Source organism: Grampus griseus (assembly GCF_964374135.1).
Source record: "Grampus griseus genome assembly, chromosome: 15".
In the NCBI taxonomy this organism is placed as follows: Eukaryota; Metazoa; Chordata; class Mammalia; order Artiodactyla; family Delphinidae; genus Grampus; species Grampus griseus.
In genome coordinates this window covers 61,396,725-61,413,851 of record NC_139009.1, presented here as the reverse complement: position 1 = coordinate 61,413,851, position 17,127 = coordinate 61,396,725, and the positions used below count along the sequence as shown (strand labels likewise).

General features: G+C 54.4%; 1 protein-coding gene across 1 annotated transcript; it reads right to left on the bottom strand.

The window, feature by feature from the left end:
- Positions 1-1,348: 1,348 nt before the first annotated feature.
- On the bottom strand, positions 1,349-16,633 carry EMX1 (empty spiracles homeobox 1; the record flags this gene model as incomplete). Its single annotated transcript, XM_082671814.1, has 3 exons — positions 1,349-1,516; positions 10,076-10,260; positions 16,120-16,633. The coding sequence occupies 3 exons, from the start codon at positions 16,631-16,633 to the stop codon at positions 1,349-1,351; spliced, it is 867 nt and encodes a 288-aa protein (XP_082527940.1).
- Positions 16,634-17,127: the final 494 nt, after the last annotated feature.

Here is a 17,127-nt window from a genome sequence, read left to right as displayed (position 1 = left end):
CAGAGGTACTGAAGTGAAGGCAGGGAGGGGTGGGGGAGGGAATGGCCAGAAGATGAGGAGCAGTGAAGCCAGACAGGAGGTGTGGAGTCTGGCCACAAGGGTGGCAGTAACTGGTTGGTGGCGGTCATGAGCATCAGCCCAGTGGTGAGACAGAGGAGGGAGAGCAAGGGGTTGGGTAGCACACGGGAGCTGAAGAGGTAGAGGCAGGTCTGGACATCGTAAGGGAAAGGGTGTTAGGAATACAGGTTTTGTTTCTTAGGATGAAGGAAGACATGATGTGTGACAAGCAGGAAAGACAAGTGGACAAACTGGAGGCAGAGGAACTAAAGAGATCAGCGGGTCGGGCCTCGAGCTCTTTGCCAGGCTGGGAGGCCCTGAGCCCTCGGGAACCAGGTGCGAGCTCGGCCTCAAGCGGAGGTCCGAAGCTTTCTTCTGAAGCTTTCATCTGCCGAGAGGGTGGGGAGGGGGGGCTCTCCAGGGACAGGTGAGCATCCTGGTGGGGCCAGGACCTGCGGCAGGGACTGTCAGCCTCTGTGCATGGCGTGCCCTCAACCCAGCCCCCAACACTCCCCGTTTCCTCTGTTTTCCCCTCAACTGGAGAAGCCACCAGAGCCCTACGCATGGGCAAGTACAGACACTCTCTCCTCCCTGACTCACCTGGGCCTGATTCCCACTGCTCATTAAGTTTGGAGAGACTTGAGCATAGCCTCCCTCAAGACACAGGGTGGTCCTTCCCTACATCTAGCCTCAGGTTCTCTTGCTGTGGAGTTGAAGCTAGAGACCAGGGTCAACCACCAAGAAAGAGGAGTTCATGGACTGAGTCTCCAAGGCCCCACCCCAGGCTCCCAGGCCCTGAACAAGCTTGCTCTACCAGTTCCCCCAGTGGCCCTCAGAGCCGGAATCCACCATGCCAGGCTCGCAGGCTCTGGGGTTGGAGCTGGATGCCTGTGTCATTAAGAGAGAGACTTTTATTATTCCCATAGGGAAGGGAGACACGAGGGGATCACTAAGAACTACAGCGGGTGCCTGGAAAATAAATTAAAACAGAAACGCATCAAAACAAAAAGGAGATGAGAGAAATGGAGAGTGGCTGGGAGGCTGCAGTGGCCTGCAGCCTGCTCAGGCAGGCAGGCTCTCTGAGGAGAAGGTCGAGCAGTCCCGGGCCTCAGCCAGCCCATTTCTTGTCCCTCTGTCGGTGGTGGCCCCAGGCTCCAAGCCCTCTGGGGCCGTGACTTGAGGCCTCCGCGCAGCCTGGCCAAGGAGTGGCCAGAGTCCTGCCGGGCCCGCCGAGGGGCCTGGCCAGTGGCAAGCAGCACTCCGCCCTCGTGGGTTTGTGACCGCCCACACCCTAGTCATTGGAGGTGACGTCGATGTCCTCCCCGTTGGCCTGCTTCGTGGCAATGCGCCACCGGTTGATGTGGTGGGAGCCCTTCTTCTTCTGCTCCGACTCGGGCCCCTCTTCCTCCAGCTTCTGCCGCTTGTACTTTGTCCTCCGGTTCTGGAACCACACCTTCACCTGGGCCAGGGAGGGAGGGGCACAGGTGAGAAACACCCAGGAGGCCCCCAGAGCAGCCACCAGGGCCTCAGCACTCAGGCTGAGCTGGGAGCCGGAGAGGGAAACCGAGGCCAGGGTTGTCTCCTTTGGCCGGTGCCGCCTCATGCGTCTGGAGGTCTGCCCTTCCAGATGCAAATGAGGGGGGCCAGGGAGAGGGCACAGTGGGCCAGAGAGCGGCCGTTTTCCCGTCCCCTCAACAGAGGGAGAGGAGGGGGTCATGGAACTGCCAAGTATCCTGGTTCCTGGAACAGAGAGACCTGGGTCTCTACCAGTTTTCAGAGAAGAGATTAATAATTACTCCTTCTCAGGGTTGATGTGAACAGTAAAGGAGGGAATATACAAGAAGCCGTCACAGGGGTTCTGATGGCCCGGAGTGAGCCCCATCCCCCGGGGCAAGCCTGTGCTCTTTGTGGCACAAAGAGGCAGAGTGGACACGGCTACCTAACCAGGAGGTGGTGTCCACACCAAGAGCAGCGCCCAGGACAGCCAGAGCACTCCTAGGGTCACGGACCCTGCTGCTCGAGGCTCTAACTTCTCATGCTGTCTAGGTTAGTCCGTTTCACCAGAGGACCCCGTCTTAGCAACCTCAGGTGGAATTCCAGAGGGTCTCTGGGGAAGGTGGTGCCGAAGGGCAGGGTTAGGAGGCATGGATGGTTTCCTGAAATGACAGCACATTTAAAAAGCAGGTAGGTTTAGCCAACTGCAGTTGGAGTGATCCACGGTGCCCATGCAGGTGGTGAGCGGTAAGTCGTGTGTGTGGCATGAGGATGGGCACCTCAGTTTGGCAGCAGCAGTGACTGCTGAGGGGAGATCCTTGAATCCCGGGCAGGCCTAAAGGCAAACCTCAGAAACACTACCCACTTCGGCCCCTGCTCCCTGAGAACGGGTGAAAAGTACAGGTCGTAGGCTTAAAGCCAAGCGGCGCAAGCCAAAGCAGGCCTGGCATCCGGGCCAGGGAGGAGCTTCGTGCCCAGGATGCCCCACTCTCACATTTCCCAGACACTCCCCTCTGTCCCCTCCATGGAGCCAACCCAACCCAGGGCTCCTCCGACAGCCCACCCCTCCCCAGGGTTTCCATGGTACCATCTGCCTTGCCCGTTGAATTTTGAGCATGAGGATAGGTGTGAGGGCAGCCAGTGGTCAATGACACACAGAGCAGCCAGCCAGGGACAGGAAGAGATGAGGTACCTGGCCTTGGTGGACGGCGAGGGAAGGCCTTCTTCCCTCATTTCCAGAGCTGGCTTCAAACCCATTGCCTGCACGTCTCAGCTCAGATAGATGGGGAGGATGGCAGATGCTCCAGGCGCAGGACTTCTGGATTCCATGCCCACCTTTCCTTGGGCACAGGGCTAGCTGGGCCCTGGGTGGTTCCCGGCACAACCATTTGGCAGCCAGCCTGGCCCCTGCCCCCGGCCCTGGAGCCCACTGTGACTGTGCCAGCCCGTAGGCGGGTGAGCTCGCCCAGACTCCTGTGCAAGGCTTGTGTGTGACTCAGGCCTGGGGCGGTGTTCCTGAGAGCCCGAGGGGCTGGCTGAGGGCTAAGCATGGCCAGCCTGGTGATGCGTGATCTGGGGCAGCACGAGGGACACAGGGCCCCTTTCTGCACCTTCTCCCTCCCACACACACTCCCCAGTCTCCTTCCAGAAGGAGACTTGCCTCTAGTGGGATGGACCTAGGCTGCTACTCTTGCCCAGCATCACTGGCCCAAAGAAGGAAAACTTCTTGGGCACAGGGCACGGGGTATGTTTTCACACCAGGGCTGGTTTCCTGGTACTTACAAATGAAAAGCAATTCTGAAGACTTTCTCCATGAAAACTACTAGGGTCAAGGAGGCAGCTCTCCAGAAACAGGGACAAAAACTCTCTCCCCAGGCAGCCTGGCTATCTTCCGGAGAACAGCCTTGGGCTGAGTGTCCAGATGCTGTTTACAAAGACTGTAATAACAAGGGGATGCTTATGACTTAGTAATATCAGTGAAAGCTGCAGGACGCACAGTTTGGGCACAGTGTGATCACAACCATGGAAGAACAAAGCCTGTGCATGGAGAAAAAAGACTAGAAGGAAATGTACCCAAAGTATGGGTCACTTGTCTTTCTTCTTTCCACTTTTCTGACTTTTCTTTAATGCATTACCGAAAACAATTGCCAGTCATTTTTTATTTGGAAAAAGAAAAGGAACTGGGCTCCGAATGTAGTAAGAGATGAGAGTGACACCCCAGCCAGGCAACACTGAGGTCACCCCAGAACCCCTTCCCTAAAGGACAGAGGACCTAGAAAGGAACCAGGTCACATACTGTGGGTACCAGCGCAGTGGGAGCAGCCTTAGGAGGCCTGCTTATTCTGCACTGCCTCCCCTCAACACCAGCATGCTACTCACCTTTCAAGTCCAGGGCGTACTTGGGGTACTGGCTGGAGGAACCCCTCACCCATCTCTGAGCCCTCTGGGTTTGGGGAGAGAGAGGTTCCTTGTGGCCGCCCAAGTTCCCACCTCACTCAATGTCTCAGTTTTTCTGATAAGCGAGATCCTTCCAAGAGTCTCTACTTTTGTCTGAGTTACACCACCTGGAACACTCTTACTTAGTCTTCGAAACCCTGCTCCCTTGTTCCTAGACTGGATGTGCCCCAACACCTGTCCGTAACTCCTTAGTGCTTTTTTCTGTCTCAGTAACAATGACCCCAGCAACAAGTTAATTTATTTGCCCAAACCTCTGTGTCCTCATCAGATGGTACAGGAACCAGGAGAACGAAAGTGGTGTGTTAGCTGGCTTTGGAGGCCCAGTGGGCATGTCCCAGGTATGTTCAGCCAGCGGGGCAGAGGTGAAGTGACCTAGCCCTATGCTCTAGGAAAGAGGCGCTTGGGCCAACCTGGAAAACAGGAGAAAATCAATGGTAGAGGGATTGAGGTCTAATTGGAAAGGGGCTTTTGAAAGTGCTAACTGCTGCAGAGATGGGATCTTTTTTGGGCTTAGTTCAGTGGACACTTCTACAAGAGGGTCAGTTCTTAATTCTTCATGCTGTGGAATGGATTAACCACTTCTGGGGGGGGGAGGTGGAGAGGAAGATCCACTGTTGAGGGGACAAGGGTCAGCTTGAGTCAGGTAGGATAAAGAAGTTAAAACTGCTGCGGATGAATGAATGAAGGCATTAAGGCATTAGCAGATTGATCACTGGACGTATTAATGAATGAAAACGTGCATGAGTGAATGGACACATGAACTTACAAACAAGCAAACTACAACTCCAGCCAATGTTTCAGACTTTACCTTTGAATGAACCAGGTCTGCATCCCTTCTTTCCCAACCCTCCCCATCTTAGCCCATCCCAAATGGGAAAGTCCGTGGCTCCTGGCCCCTGCATACTTTCAGGTGAATACCTGTCTTCTCATCAAGGAGTTCAAAAACCTCTATCAAGGGACATCTGAGTCTTGTAACTCTGATACAAGAAGTTCCTCCTTATGTCCTACTGTTGTCTCTTCTGTTTTAATTTAAGCCTGTGTCCTCCTATTCTGTCATCCTCAGACACAGAGAAAGTCCTCATACTAGAAAGAAGCTTAGCGACATCAGTCAAGCCACTGCTCAGCCTGCTCACCCCCCGCCCTCTCCGCTGGGATCCACTTCCTAACATGACCTGCTCTCAGTGTCAAGCCCAATGCCATGCGAAGCTCAGCTCCCACCCCACCAAACCGAGGTCACCTCTGACTCCCCATCAACTAGAGTCTGAACTCTTCCTGAGATTTCTCAGTTCCTCCTCTCTCAGTCCACCCTGGATGCTTGCCCTCACTCTCAGGGAGACATCACAAGATTTGCCTCCTCGCTCAGGACCACACCCTCAGAGAATCATTCCAGTCTCCCTTATCTCCCGTGCCCTCTCCTGCCTCCCACTGGACTCCCTGAGTTTCAGAGGTGTAGAAGTTCTTGGAGAAGAGCCAAGACTTAGAACACACAGTGAGCCAGTAACCTTTCCCTAAAATTCAAGTCCCTAGGATATCTCCCTCTCAGCCATCTCCCAAAAGGCAGATGTTCCAGGCAGGAAGTCTTCTTACCATGCCCCTGGGGGGATAATCCCATAGGCAGGTGACCACACACTCCTGCCTCCTAAGACCCCACCACCCATGCTCTCAACTCCCAATCCGTCTTAATCTCAAAGCCTCCCCTTTCTTCCTACCAACCCACACATCCCTCCAAACCTTGCATGTCTGCGGCCTCCCAGGGGATTTCCACCAATGCAGCTCTCCCCTGACTCCCTCAGTCCACAGCTGTGGCTTCAATGGGACTCCAGTCACTCACCCCTCACATGCCCCGGCACTGCATGAGGAATCTCCAAGGCCAAGACACCACGCTTTTCCCTCACAGTTTAGCTCAGCTAAACTGAGCCAGGGAAGGTCAAGAAACACCTCCTGAACTGTTCAGAGCTGGAGGAGCGGCTGGAAACACTAACCAATCAATCAGCTGAAGCAACCAAAGGCTTTCTCTCACTCCCCCCAAAACTAATGTGCCCCTCCCCACATATGCACAGAAGCTCACAGAGGCACTCCATGCCACGTGTACATAGGATAGCACCTGACCTTTGGGCATTGATCACACTAAGCCCACACGTGCTCCACATTATGGGCATACATATGTTACATACACCCATTACACACACACACACACACACACACACACACACACGCGCGAGGCTCTGATCTGACCCAGGCCCGAGTCTGCCCCAACAGCCACCAGGACTGAAGCTTAGATGGGCTTCACTCCAGTCAGACTCCTGGCCTGCACAACAGTGAGGAACAAATAATTAGAGCCAGAAGGAAGACCTAGCCCTTGCCCAGGGCCCCTCCCTCCACCTCCTGGATTAACCCACGGCCGTCCCAGTACAAATACCCCACACGCAACAAAACTATAGCCCTACCCCAGCAAAGCATCTCAGGTTGCCCACCCCCAATATCCCATGCTAGAGCTTTGGGCATACAGACACCCCTGAACTCTGAACTAAGACCCCCACACCAATCTGCTTAACGCTCCCAGAAGTTTTATCCATGAAATGGTAAATAAAACTCGATCATCTAGATCAACAATCAGCTATGAAAGTGTAAGGGAATGATAGAAGGAGAGGGACAGAAAGGGAGCAGTGACGGTAGAGAGTGAGGGAAATGACTGATAAAGTTAACATATGGATAAGTATACAATCAAGAGAAACTTGCCCGTTCATTCGATACATATTTATGGAGCACCTACTTTTTGCTGGTCACGGAGCTGGGCCCTGGAGCACAGCGAGAAATAGGAAGGCTTGGCCTCTGCCTCCCAGAGCTGAGATGCTCAGGCCTATTGTTTATCAGGATCACCCAGAGAGCTGTTTTAAAATCTTTCCGGGGTCCCATCCTGGAACTCCTAAGAGAATCTCCTGAGCAGGGTCCAGGAATCTGCATTTTAAGATTTCTTTGAGAGACGGATGCAACCAGTGTACAGACTGACATTTGGACATGGAAGATTATTAAACAATAGCAAAGTCCTATAAATATTATGATATGCGGGAGATATGCTGTGAGTTCTGAGAACCTGGAGGAGGGATTATACAGAAACACAGAGAAGTAGAATATAGATGAGCCAGAAGCTCAGGGCTGAAAAGAACCCTGGAGTTCATTTCATTCAATCTTTCAGATCAGCAACTGAGGCCCAGAAAAAAAAGACAAAGTGAGAGCTGATGAGGTGATGATAACCATTACAGACATATGCATACACCGTCAGCTGCTAAAGATCTATAGAGATGGAAGTTTGAGACGGATGGTAGATATACAGAAGGTAAAACAGAGTAGATGATAAAGAGATAATCAACAGTTGGGTAAATAGGAATTGTTGTTAAGAAGAAGATAGAGTTAATTAAAAATAGGAAATATAAATTAACCAGCTTTGCAGAGGCAGTTTAATGAAAGCAGACAGAAGTACATGGCTAGATATAAAATAGCTCTCTGTGAGAGATGAATATAGATATTGACGGTACAAGTAGATGGCAGGGGGCTGATGGGAGTGACTGATGCTTGACAAATAGCTGATAGCTAGAAATGACAGGTCAGCCTGCCTGGCAAAAACAGAGAGATAAATAGATAATTAGTTAGTGATATAGCCTAGGTCTTAATGATAGTTACGAGAGGGACAGAAAGACAGCTCTGGTGATGAAAAAGACTGAATTAAGAGTCAGGAATTCCAGGTTTGGATCTTATTATAACGCTAATTTGACATATTACTTTCAACAAAAGGAAGGGAAGCACTGGGGATGAGAATTAATCTTATTTGAGTTCATATTAGGTGCCTTTAATCCTTAAACAACCTATTTTATGGATGAGGAAAACAGAACTCAGAGAGGTTGAGTAACTGGCCCAAGGTCACACAGTCAGTTAGCAGGGAGGCAGATACTGAAATCCCATCTGCCTGCACGGGGTGCTCTGCCTAATTCATCTCTCCATCTCAAAGGCCTCACCTGGAAAGACAGGACTCTACAAGGAGGTTTCTCAGGCTTAAATCTCCCACAGTTCTATTATTTTGTTTGTTTGTTTCATATGCTTAACCAGCTCATTTATAGACGGAAGAAGATTAGCTATGCATTTTGATCGTTAGTGAAGCTGGGTACATTTTATTTTCTATCTGGTTTTGTTTTAAATATATGTTTAAGCACCTTATAATAAAAATGAAAGAGAAAATCATTGGGTTTACTAACTGGCATTGTTAGGAGCAAATATTAACAGGCAGGTAGGTTCAGTTGAAAGAAAGTCAATTAAAAATGCTCTGGCTGAGCTAAAAAATTGAAAGTTTAAAAACAATGACATTATTTCAACAAGTGTTAATCTGTGGGTGGTGAGCTTATAAATGGTTTTGTTTTCTTACACTTCTGCAATTAAAATTTAATAACTAATACTTTTAAAATGAAGTTAACTATAAATACCATTCTTAAACTGACACCTTGTTTTAAACAACAATTTTAAAACACTGTTTGCCAAGAGGGAAAAGGGGGTATTATTTTATTAACTTCTTTTTTAAAAAACATATCTTTCTTTAAAACGTTTTTAAAATTAAGTCCGTTGTTTTGTAAGCTTTATCTCTGCAGTTAGAACAGCCCAGCTAGCAAATCTGAAAAAGCCCGGGTCCTGCCACGGAGATGGGAGCAATGCATTGATGAAATAGGGCATCAGATAGATAGGACAATAGATACCAAAATGCGACGTGAGCGGCAAAGAGTGAGGTCGGGGCTGCAGGATGCTGGGGACGAAGTTTGGGTTTGGACTCCCTCACGACGCCTTCCGTCTATCCTCACTGCTACCCGGGAGACCCCAGGCTGCACACACACCCCACCCCCACCTCCAGTCGGACGCCTTCTCACTGTCCAGGACTAGGGTGGAGGACGGCGGTGTAAGAGGGGCGAGGCGAGCAGAAAGGGGAGCGGAAGATGAAATGCCGGCGGGCGAGAGCTGCTGGGCCTCGCCAGCCGACCTCTCTCTTTGCAAATCTGGGCGCTGTCAGGGACAGAAGGGAGTTAAGGTCTCCCGAAGCCCATTCAGATACTGAAATCCGCCTCCAGGGCAGCAGCCAGCCACCCCCGCACGTTGGACTCCAGGCGGACTAAGAGCTTAGCGGTGCTTCCAGACAGCATTTATTTATGGCAAAGTCTTTACTTACAATAAACCCAAATCTGCCTCCCTATAATTCCCTTCTAGTTCTTTAAATTTTTTTTCTAATTATCAATTACAAAAATACTACGCGGTGATTGTAATTTCACCCAGTTCAAACCCCTTCAACTCCATTGCAGTTTATTCCCTCCCCAACGCAACAGCCCTTCAAGTGATTGGAAACAGGTCCTGAGCACCAGAATCTGCTTTCCCACCGTTCCCAGGCCCCGCCAACGCCCGCGCACACACGCCACAGTTTCAGAGCCCTGCCAGCCAGGCTGGGCAGAGATCAGTGCCCCCCTTGGACCCCCAGCAGGGCTGCGCGCTCCCGCCTAATCCCTCTGCTTCTGATGTTTATAGCCTGAGGACACGTGGGCTTTCTCCCCACAGCACACCCGCTGGGGGACAGCGAGGCCTCCGCCGCTTTGCCCCTGCACAGCAGCGAAGCCAGTGCGAGACAGGCCTGGGCACCCCACACACCCCTGAGCGCCCCCGGAACAGTGCGGGAGAAGGGTTGCAGTAATCGCAGGGCTGAGACGGCGCCAGAGGGCCCCGTGTGGGCGCGGAGTGACCGCGGCTTGGGCGCTCAGCGCTCGGGCGGCTCCCGAGGGCGCCAGCCGCCTTCTGGCAACTGGCATCTCCTATGGGCTATGGGAGTGGGGTCGGGATAAGGTTTGATCCCAACCTCCCGGTGGGTCCTTAGTGCTTAATAAAAGTCCTGTGGCCTCTTCGAAGTTGCATACAGTCGGAGGGAAGACAGGCGTGACGGGGGCGCCGCAGGGGTAGCGGGAGAAGCTGGGGAAGGCTGGGGGCGAGGCCGGCCACTCCGGCCCCCCCTCCACCCGGCCCCCGGCGCAGCGCGGATCATTACCTGCGTCTCGGAGAGGCTGAGGCTGCCGGCCAGCTGCTTCCGCTCGGCGCCCACCACGTAGTGGTTCTTCTCGAAGGCACGCTCCAGTCGCAGAAGCTGCGAGGGCGAGAAGGCCGTGCGGATCCGCTTGGGCTTGCGCGCGAAGGGGCCGTGCAGAAGCAGCCCGTCCTGGGGCACGTCGCTCGCTGCGGCCGCGCCGCCGACGGCAACACACGCAGATACAGACAGAGAGAAGGGCGCCGTGAGCCGCAGTCCGGCCAACGGGCCGCCCGCGGGAGCCGGCCAAGCTACTCATCGCACCGCGCTCTCGCACACGCCCCGGAGTGCTCCGATGCCCTCTCCAACCCTTGACACACGCATTTCTCTTTCTCTTTTGCCGCCCCTTCTGTAAGTCCACTCCCTTTCCCAACACCTCCCGGCTGAGGGGGCCTCGCAGAATCGCAGCGCTGCGGATCACTGTTAGGCCAGGAGGTGGGCCCAGGCCTGGTGAGGCCCAAATCCACAGTGCCTGGAGCAACCTAAGAGGCCAAGGAGTGGGAAGCTCTTTTTGTCGGCTCGCCCCGTCATGTCTCCCTCAAAGTGGACCAAGAGCAGAGACGGGGCTGGGTGTCAGGACAGTGGTAAGGGGAACAGCCAGGTTGTTAGGCATCCCCCTACCAAATACAGATTCAAGAACTGGAGGGTATCCCAGGAACTCTCCCTTCACACCTGCTTAAACCAGCCTTGCAACTAAATGCTCAGGCTACTAGCCCATAGAAAATTCCTTCCAACAAGCCAAGGCTCTGCCTTGCAAGTGGTAAAAATAGGCTAGGGGCTAAGTCAACATCCAGGCAGCACCTGGAGGTCTAAAGTTAGGTTTCTTCTTCCCGGCTTTCCCACCTTTCTCCCGTCAGGCCTTCAGGTAAAATCCTCTTCCCACAGGAGACTTACTGCTCTCTGGTGGAAAAAGGCCTTGCTTCATCCCTGAATAATCCGCTGCTGAAGAAACATGTGTATAAATATCTAGACGTCATTTTTCTCTCTAATATATATAGATATAGATATATTGGTTTCTGCATGGGCGTGTGTAAATACATGCTCCAGCCTCCCTACTGTCTTCTTCTCCTATCTACCATACAGGATTTTCAAAGAGGGCAACTGTCCCTGGGCAAATGTTAGCTATCATGGGGACTCAGCTCGTACGTGCAGGAGGAGGGGCTGACATTGGGCTGGATGGGGCTGAGGTGGTGGGGTCAGGAACTACAAAAGTGAAACTAGCTTCCACCCACAGCCCCAGTCTCAGTGAACCCCCCCTCCCCCACTAGGCCTTCACACCACCTCTGGTTTGGTTGCACATGCCAACAAGACTGGAAACAGGCCCTGACATCGTCCACGGAGCCTCATGCAGTGGCACATAACAGTACCCTGACCCACCAACAATGCAGAGCACTAGATGAAATGTTTTGACAGTTAGTTGTTGAGATTGACTGATCCAATTAATTTCTTCAGAAACGGCCACTTGTTTGACTCAATTTGATTTGTTGTTTCATTTTTTAAGACAATTGTTTGGATAATTCGGTTGAGATCTCCCATCTCTGGAAATATCTCTGTAAGTGAATCAAGGGCACATAATTGAGATACTATGGCTAAAACTCTCCAGGTAACTGTTCATATCCCTCTGCTGGTGGAAACTGCCGGACATAACTTTCTCCACGTCCATGGGCTTTGGACACCTACACAGGCGAACTTTATTGTTGGGGTTTTCTGTGGAACAGCATTGCCTAGGAATGAGGGGCTAGTGCCTGGGGGGAGACAGAGTTGCCTGAGAGGGAGAAGCCACTAACTTCCAGTCACCTTATCCATTTCAAGTGGCTGGATCTGTGCTGCTGTAAAAGTGAGTGGGATCACATCATAGGAAGATGGAAGGAGGACACCCTGCCCATTGGGCCCTTCAAGGAGGGGGCAGATCCAGGGTTCTCAGGCCTGACAGAAGGAAGAGAAGTTTAGCTTGTGGTGGTGGAGGGGACAGATGATCAGGGGAGGTGGTCTGGCAGAGAGGGGTAAGAGGGAGAGAAAGGAGAAGAATGATCCAGTTGGGCATAAGAAGGATTAAGGCCTCAAGTGAGGGCCAGTGTGATAGGCCAGAGATAGAGAGGTGGGTGGGAAGCAAACACTTCTTCCTGATGTTAAAATAAATTGCCTCAAAAAAACAGCAGCATTCTGAGCTCAAGTCAAATACCAACAGTGGTTTCCTCTGGACAAATGAGCTGAAGAGGGAGAGAAAGCCCAGCCCTGTGATCGCAGGGTTTGGCCTCAGCAGCGTGACTGGCCCAGATTGGTCAGAAGTGAAGTGGCAGCGTGGAGAGACCAGGGAGTTGTGAGTGAATGGGATGCAGAAGTGTGGGGCTGAGAAAGCAGGACTGCAGCCTGCCTCAGTGTGTGTGATTTGATGGCTATTTTGTAATTTCGTGGTGTGTGTTGGTCACTTGTGTGGTAGAGTTCTCTATGTTTGTCTTTATAAACCCAAAGTGGAGGATGGAAGCAACAAGCTCCTCCTGACATACACGTCTCTTTGCTTCAAGTCAGGCTATTTTATGGGAAAGGTAGGTTGCTTGAGGTCTCCGTCAACTAGAGAGAGAATAGCCCCAGTTCACTGTAATGCCCTGAAGGGACAGAGAGCATGTATCCTGTAGTCTGTGTTGCATGTGCAGAAACACAGGGGTCCTTCTGACCCAACCAAGAAGCAGCAGAGGCCAGAAAAAAGTATTCAAGATGTTGATTAGTGATGACAGATTTGATTTCAAAAGAATCAGGGCTCTTTCCTGTAAGGAAGAGTATGTTTAGTACAAAACTGAGAAACTCACCAATAGCTGCATGTTTGTGTAAGAACTAGGGTGGTGCCTATGAGCCTGGGCCACTCTCACTCTGACCTATGGAGAGGGGGCCTCAAACGTCCCTACCAAGGCTTCAGTTTCCCTTAATTGGATCACAAGGGCAGAAAAAGCTTGGAACTGGGTTGCCGTGTGGCCTGTTTAGATGCAGTAATTCTGGGCTCTGAGAGTGGGCTGTCAGTTTCAGACAAGGACAGGTGGAAAAGTGGAAAGGGGCTGGCTTAGTCTTTCCTGGAGCTAGTAACTGTACCCCACCCGCCCGCTTTCCTCCAGCCTTCTCTGCGGGCCCCTTTAAGGCACTGGCTGGGACCTAGCAACGGAGGTTCCCAGGAGTGAGGCGGCAGGAGGTGGGAGCTAGGGGTTCGAAGGCCCGGGGCTCGAGCTCCAGCTGCCTCCTGGAGAGGCCGAGGCAGACTGGGCCGGATGGCGGGGCGGAGGGGCCTGGGGCTACGAGACGGAGAGACGGAGAGGCCCGCACGGCAACGGAGATAACCTCTTTCCCCCTCCTCCGGCCGGAACAAAGGCGCCCTTTGAAGCACCGGCCCATTACCACCACCAGTCCCAGAGGGCCTTGTCTCCCACGGCCCCCTCCCGACGCTGCTCCTCGGCCTGGAAAGTTCCTGCTGTCCGGGGGAAATAGCACCGAAGTGCGGCTAACTCGTCGTCTCCACCAGCTCCTCCCCTTCAGGTCTCGAAAGCCGCCCCCGTCTTCGGCGTCCCGCCGCCTGGTCCCGACCATCCCGCGCTGGCTTTTCCTCCCACCGCCTCGCTCAGCGAAGAAGCCGCTTCCCTGCGCGCCGGGACCGCGCTGCTGGAGAGCGCTGCGCACTGAGCGCAGACGTGTTCCTTTTCGTTCGTGTAGGGTTTCGCTTCTTGCATTAAAACGGGGCTGAAATGAGCATCGCAGAGACCCGGTTCTCTAGAAAACGCGGCGCCGGAGGGTCTGAAATGGCTCGGCTCGTAGCCCCGAGGGCCCGCGGGATCGCAGGACTCAAGGGTGCCCGGGCCGCAGGGGTCTGCCCCGACGATGACCGGCCCTGAAGCCAAAACTTCTTAGGATTCGAAAAGTCCTTCAGTGCCCAACGGATTCCGTGTTCACCAATGCGACCACATTTGGCTCCATCTCCGCGTCCAGACACAGTTCTTGGGAGAAAAATGCAACCGTTTTTGCAACTCGACAACGTGCCCGCCGGGACTGACGGCTCAGGGAGAGGCGGCAAATTCCGAGAGGGTTTTGCGGAGGATTTATTCGGCCTCGTCTGACTGGGGATGCTCAGAGCTGGAGCCGGATCTCTCGCAAGGCGCCCCCGACGCTTGGCGTCCCCGGCCCTCGCACCCTAAGCCCGCGCGGGCGAGGCCAGAGGCGGGAAAGGTAGCACGGAGGGCGTGGAGCGCCGGGTCCAAAGCCGAAGGCGTCGCCGGGAGGCCATCTCCGAGTGAGCAGAGACTACAGGTGTCAGGACCAGCTCTGCCCTCTTCTCCGAGCCCCTGTCTCTGTACTAGCCTCTTAAACGCTGGTCCCTCCGCCGCCCCGGGCCCGAAGGTTCACAAACAGCCGCGACTCTCAAATTGGCCCGCGGTCGCGAGGTTTAGAGACCCAGGCTGGGGACCCAGTCCATGGAGGACCGAAGTGGTTTGCTCAGTTTTAAACAATACTTCATTTTACCAGTAAACATATATTTTAATTGACAGGTTTCTTTCCCATAGCGGCTGACACCATAGGCTTCTCCCTCCCCGCCCAATGATTTGGGCAAATCTTTGAAATCCCCTGGGCAGACAAAACTGCCCACAAAGATTCTTGTTCAAATAATTACATTATCTTATTTTGTGGGATCTGTTGGGTCAGTATCCTTTGACCAGATAGGACTGAGAAAACTGTCTGACAAATCGGGGCCCGGGAAAGCGGCTTTCCGTGAAAACAGTTAAGCAGCTATAGCGAAAGCTTCCAGAGATCATTTTTCTTCTGTTAGCTAGATAATTGTACCCAATATCCAGTTTATTTTGACTGTGTACACCCAGTTTACCCTCGGATTAGCTCCAGGAGCCAAAGCTCTAGCCACATTCTTTTCATTTGTTTTGCTAAAATCAGGGTTACCTAGCTCTGAGTCATGGAACCTCATAAGACTGAGGTCCGGTCTACACTAACAAAATAAAACCAGAAACTAAACCAATTACTGCACAAGTTAAGGACACTCCAAAAAAAAAAAAAAAAAGAAAAAGAAGAAGAAAGAAAAGAAAAACTCCAACAAATTCAAAGAAGCAAACGAACTCCAACTAATGGAACTCTTTCTTTTGGGAAAGTCAGATCATTGAAACCTCTGTGTGTGTGTGTGTGTGTGTGAGAGAGAGAGAGAGAGAGAGAGAGAGAGAGAGACCGAGACCAGTGGGGGATCTTCTTTAGCAAACCCACTGCCCAGTGCAGACTAGGGGGCTCAGACTGTCTAGGACCTTAAAAGCCCTCTGCCCCCGCCCCCTGCCTGGGAGGATTGCTGTTGGTCCCCCAGCAGCCGGTGGGTTCCCGGAGTCGGCGAGCGGCGGAGGAAGCCAGTTTGCTATTTCAAACCTTCCCACCCTAGGTCCGAGAAGCACGTGTGACTTGAAGAAGTCGGGTCGAGGTTGCTGACAAACATCCCAAGACAGCAGAGCACTCACCACTGAACATTAACTCTCCAGTTTGCCCTCCCCTCTGCCCCTTCTTCCCACAGACCCGGGGCACGCAGGTGGACTTTCCCCTGCCTCCAAGCGCCGGTGAAGGCGGATCCCTGGGAGTTGGTGGTGGAAATGCGAAGCATGGTCCCAGGTCCAGCTGGGTCACAGGCAGGGCGGCGGGCGCTGCGCTCTCTGGGATGGGACTGGCTCAGCCAGGAGAGATTAAGGCAGGCCGCAGAGAGGAACAGGAGAGGCTCCAAGGATGAGCCCGGGCTTGGCGTCCGGACCGGCATCGTTCTTGGGAAAGCCTAGAGGTCCCAACCTGGTTCTCTGGGAGGTAACCCAACGCGGCAGAAGCGCGGATGGATCTGGCTTGGCTCGTCCCTGCTTAAGAATCGGCCTTTGCAGACCCGCAGCCTCATCGGCAACAACTTCTGAACGGCCCCGCACGCCCCCGAGCCTCCCCGCGCCACCTCAGCACGGGCGCCGGCCGGCCGCCGAGGCGGGCACAACGTGGGCACTCACCCTGAAAGCGGTGGCCGAAGAAGCGGTTTCGCAGCACCCAGGGATAGAAGTGCAGAGGGTCCCGGTGCTGGGCGCCGAAGAAGGAGTGCGGGGGCTGCAGCGGGGAGGCGCCCAGCTGGTGCGCCGGGTGCACGGTCAGCGCAGGGTGGTTCATGGCCTCGGGGAACACGAGCTCGGGCCCGCCGTAGAGCGAGCGGCCGGCGCCCGCGGCGGCGGGGAAGCCGCTCACGAAGGCCGCTTCGGCCGCGCCGGGGTGAGGGTAATTCAGCGCCGTGGGCCGGAGCGGCTCCTCCGAGGCGGCCGCCGCCAGGGGATGGGAGCCTGCACCCCCGCCGCCAGTGCCCCCGCCGGTGCCGCCGTCCTTGGCCACCAAAGACTCGATGGTAAAGCCGCGCTTGGCTGTGGGCTGGAACATGGTCGCGGCCGCCAGAGCCGAGCGAGGCAGCCGGGCGCTGGGGAGCGCTCCGCGTCCTGGCGCCGCCGCCGTGCGGGGTGTGCACCCAGCCAGGCACATGCACACACACCAGCACCCCTCACCTCCCCCGCCCGCCCGCCCGCGCTCAGCCCCTGCCCACGAGCCAGGCGCGGAGCGGCGAGGGGTGTGCGAGCCAGTGAACGGAGAGTCGGGCCACGGCGCGCAGCTAGGCTCGCCGGCCTCTGCGGCCGAGCGGGCAGCTCCCGGCGCCTGCACTGGCGCGGGCTCCGTGCGATGCTGCGAGCTGCCTCTACGGCCTGGGGGCTGAGCCCGGCCCCCTCCCTCCCGAGTCCAGCCAGGACCGACCCCCGCCCCCGGTCCTCCCAGCACTGTCCAGCCCTGGCTTGGCCACCGCGATGCGAGGCGAGAGTTAGCGGGCACCTGCCCCGAGCCCGCCCATTGGCCGCGGCTCACCTGCCCCAAGGTGGGGGGCGGGGCGGGGCGGGGCGAGGGACAGCGGGTGGGGACGGAGCAAGCAGTCGGAGGCAAAAACCGGACTGGAGCTCGTGCGGGGCGATCTAGGCCTCCTCCCC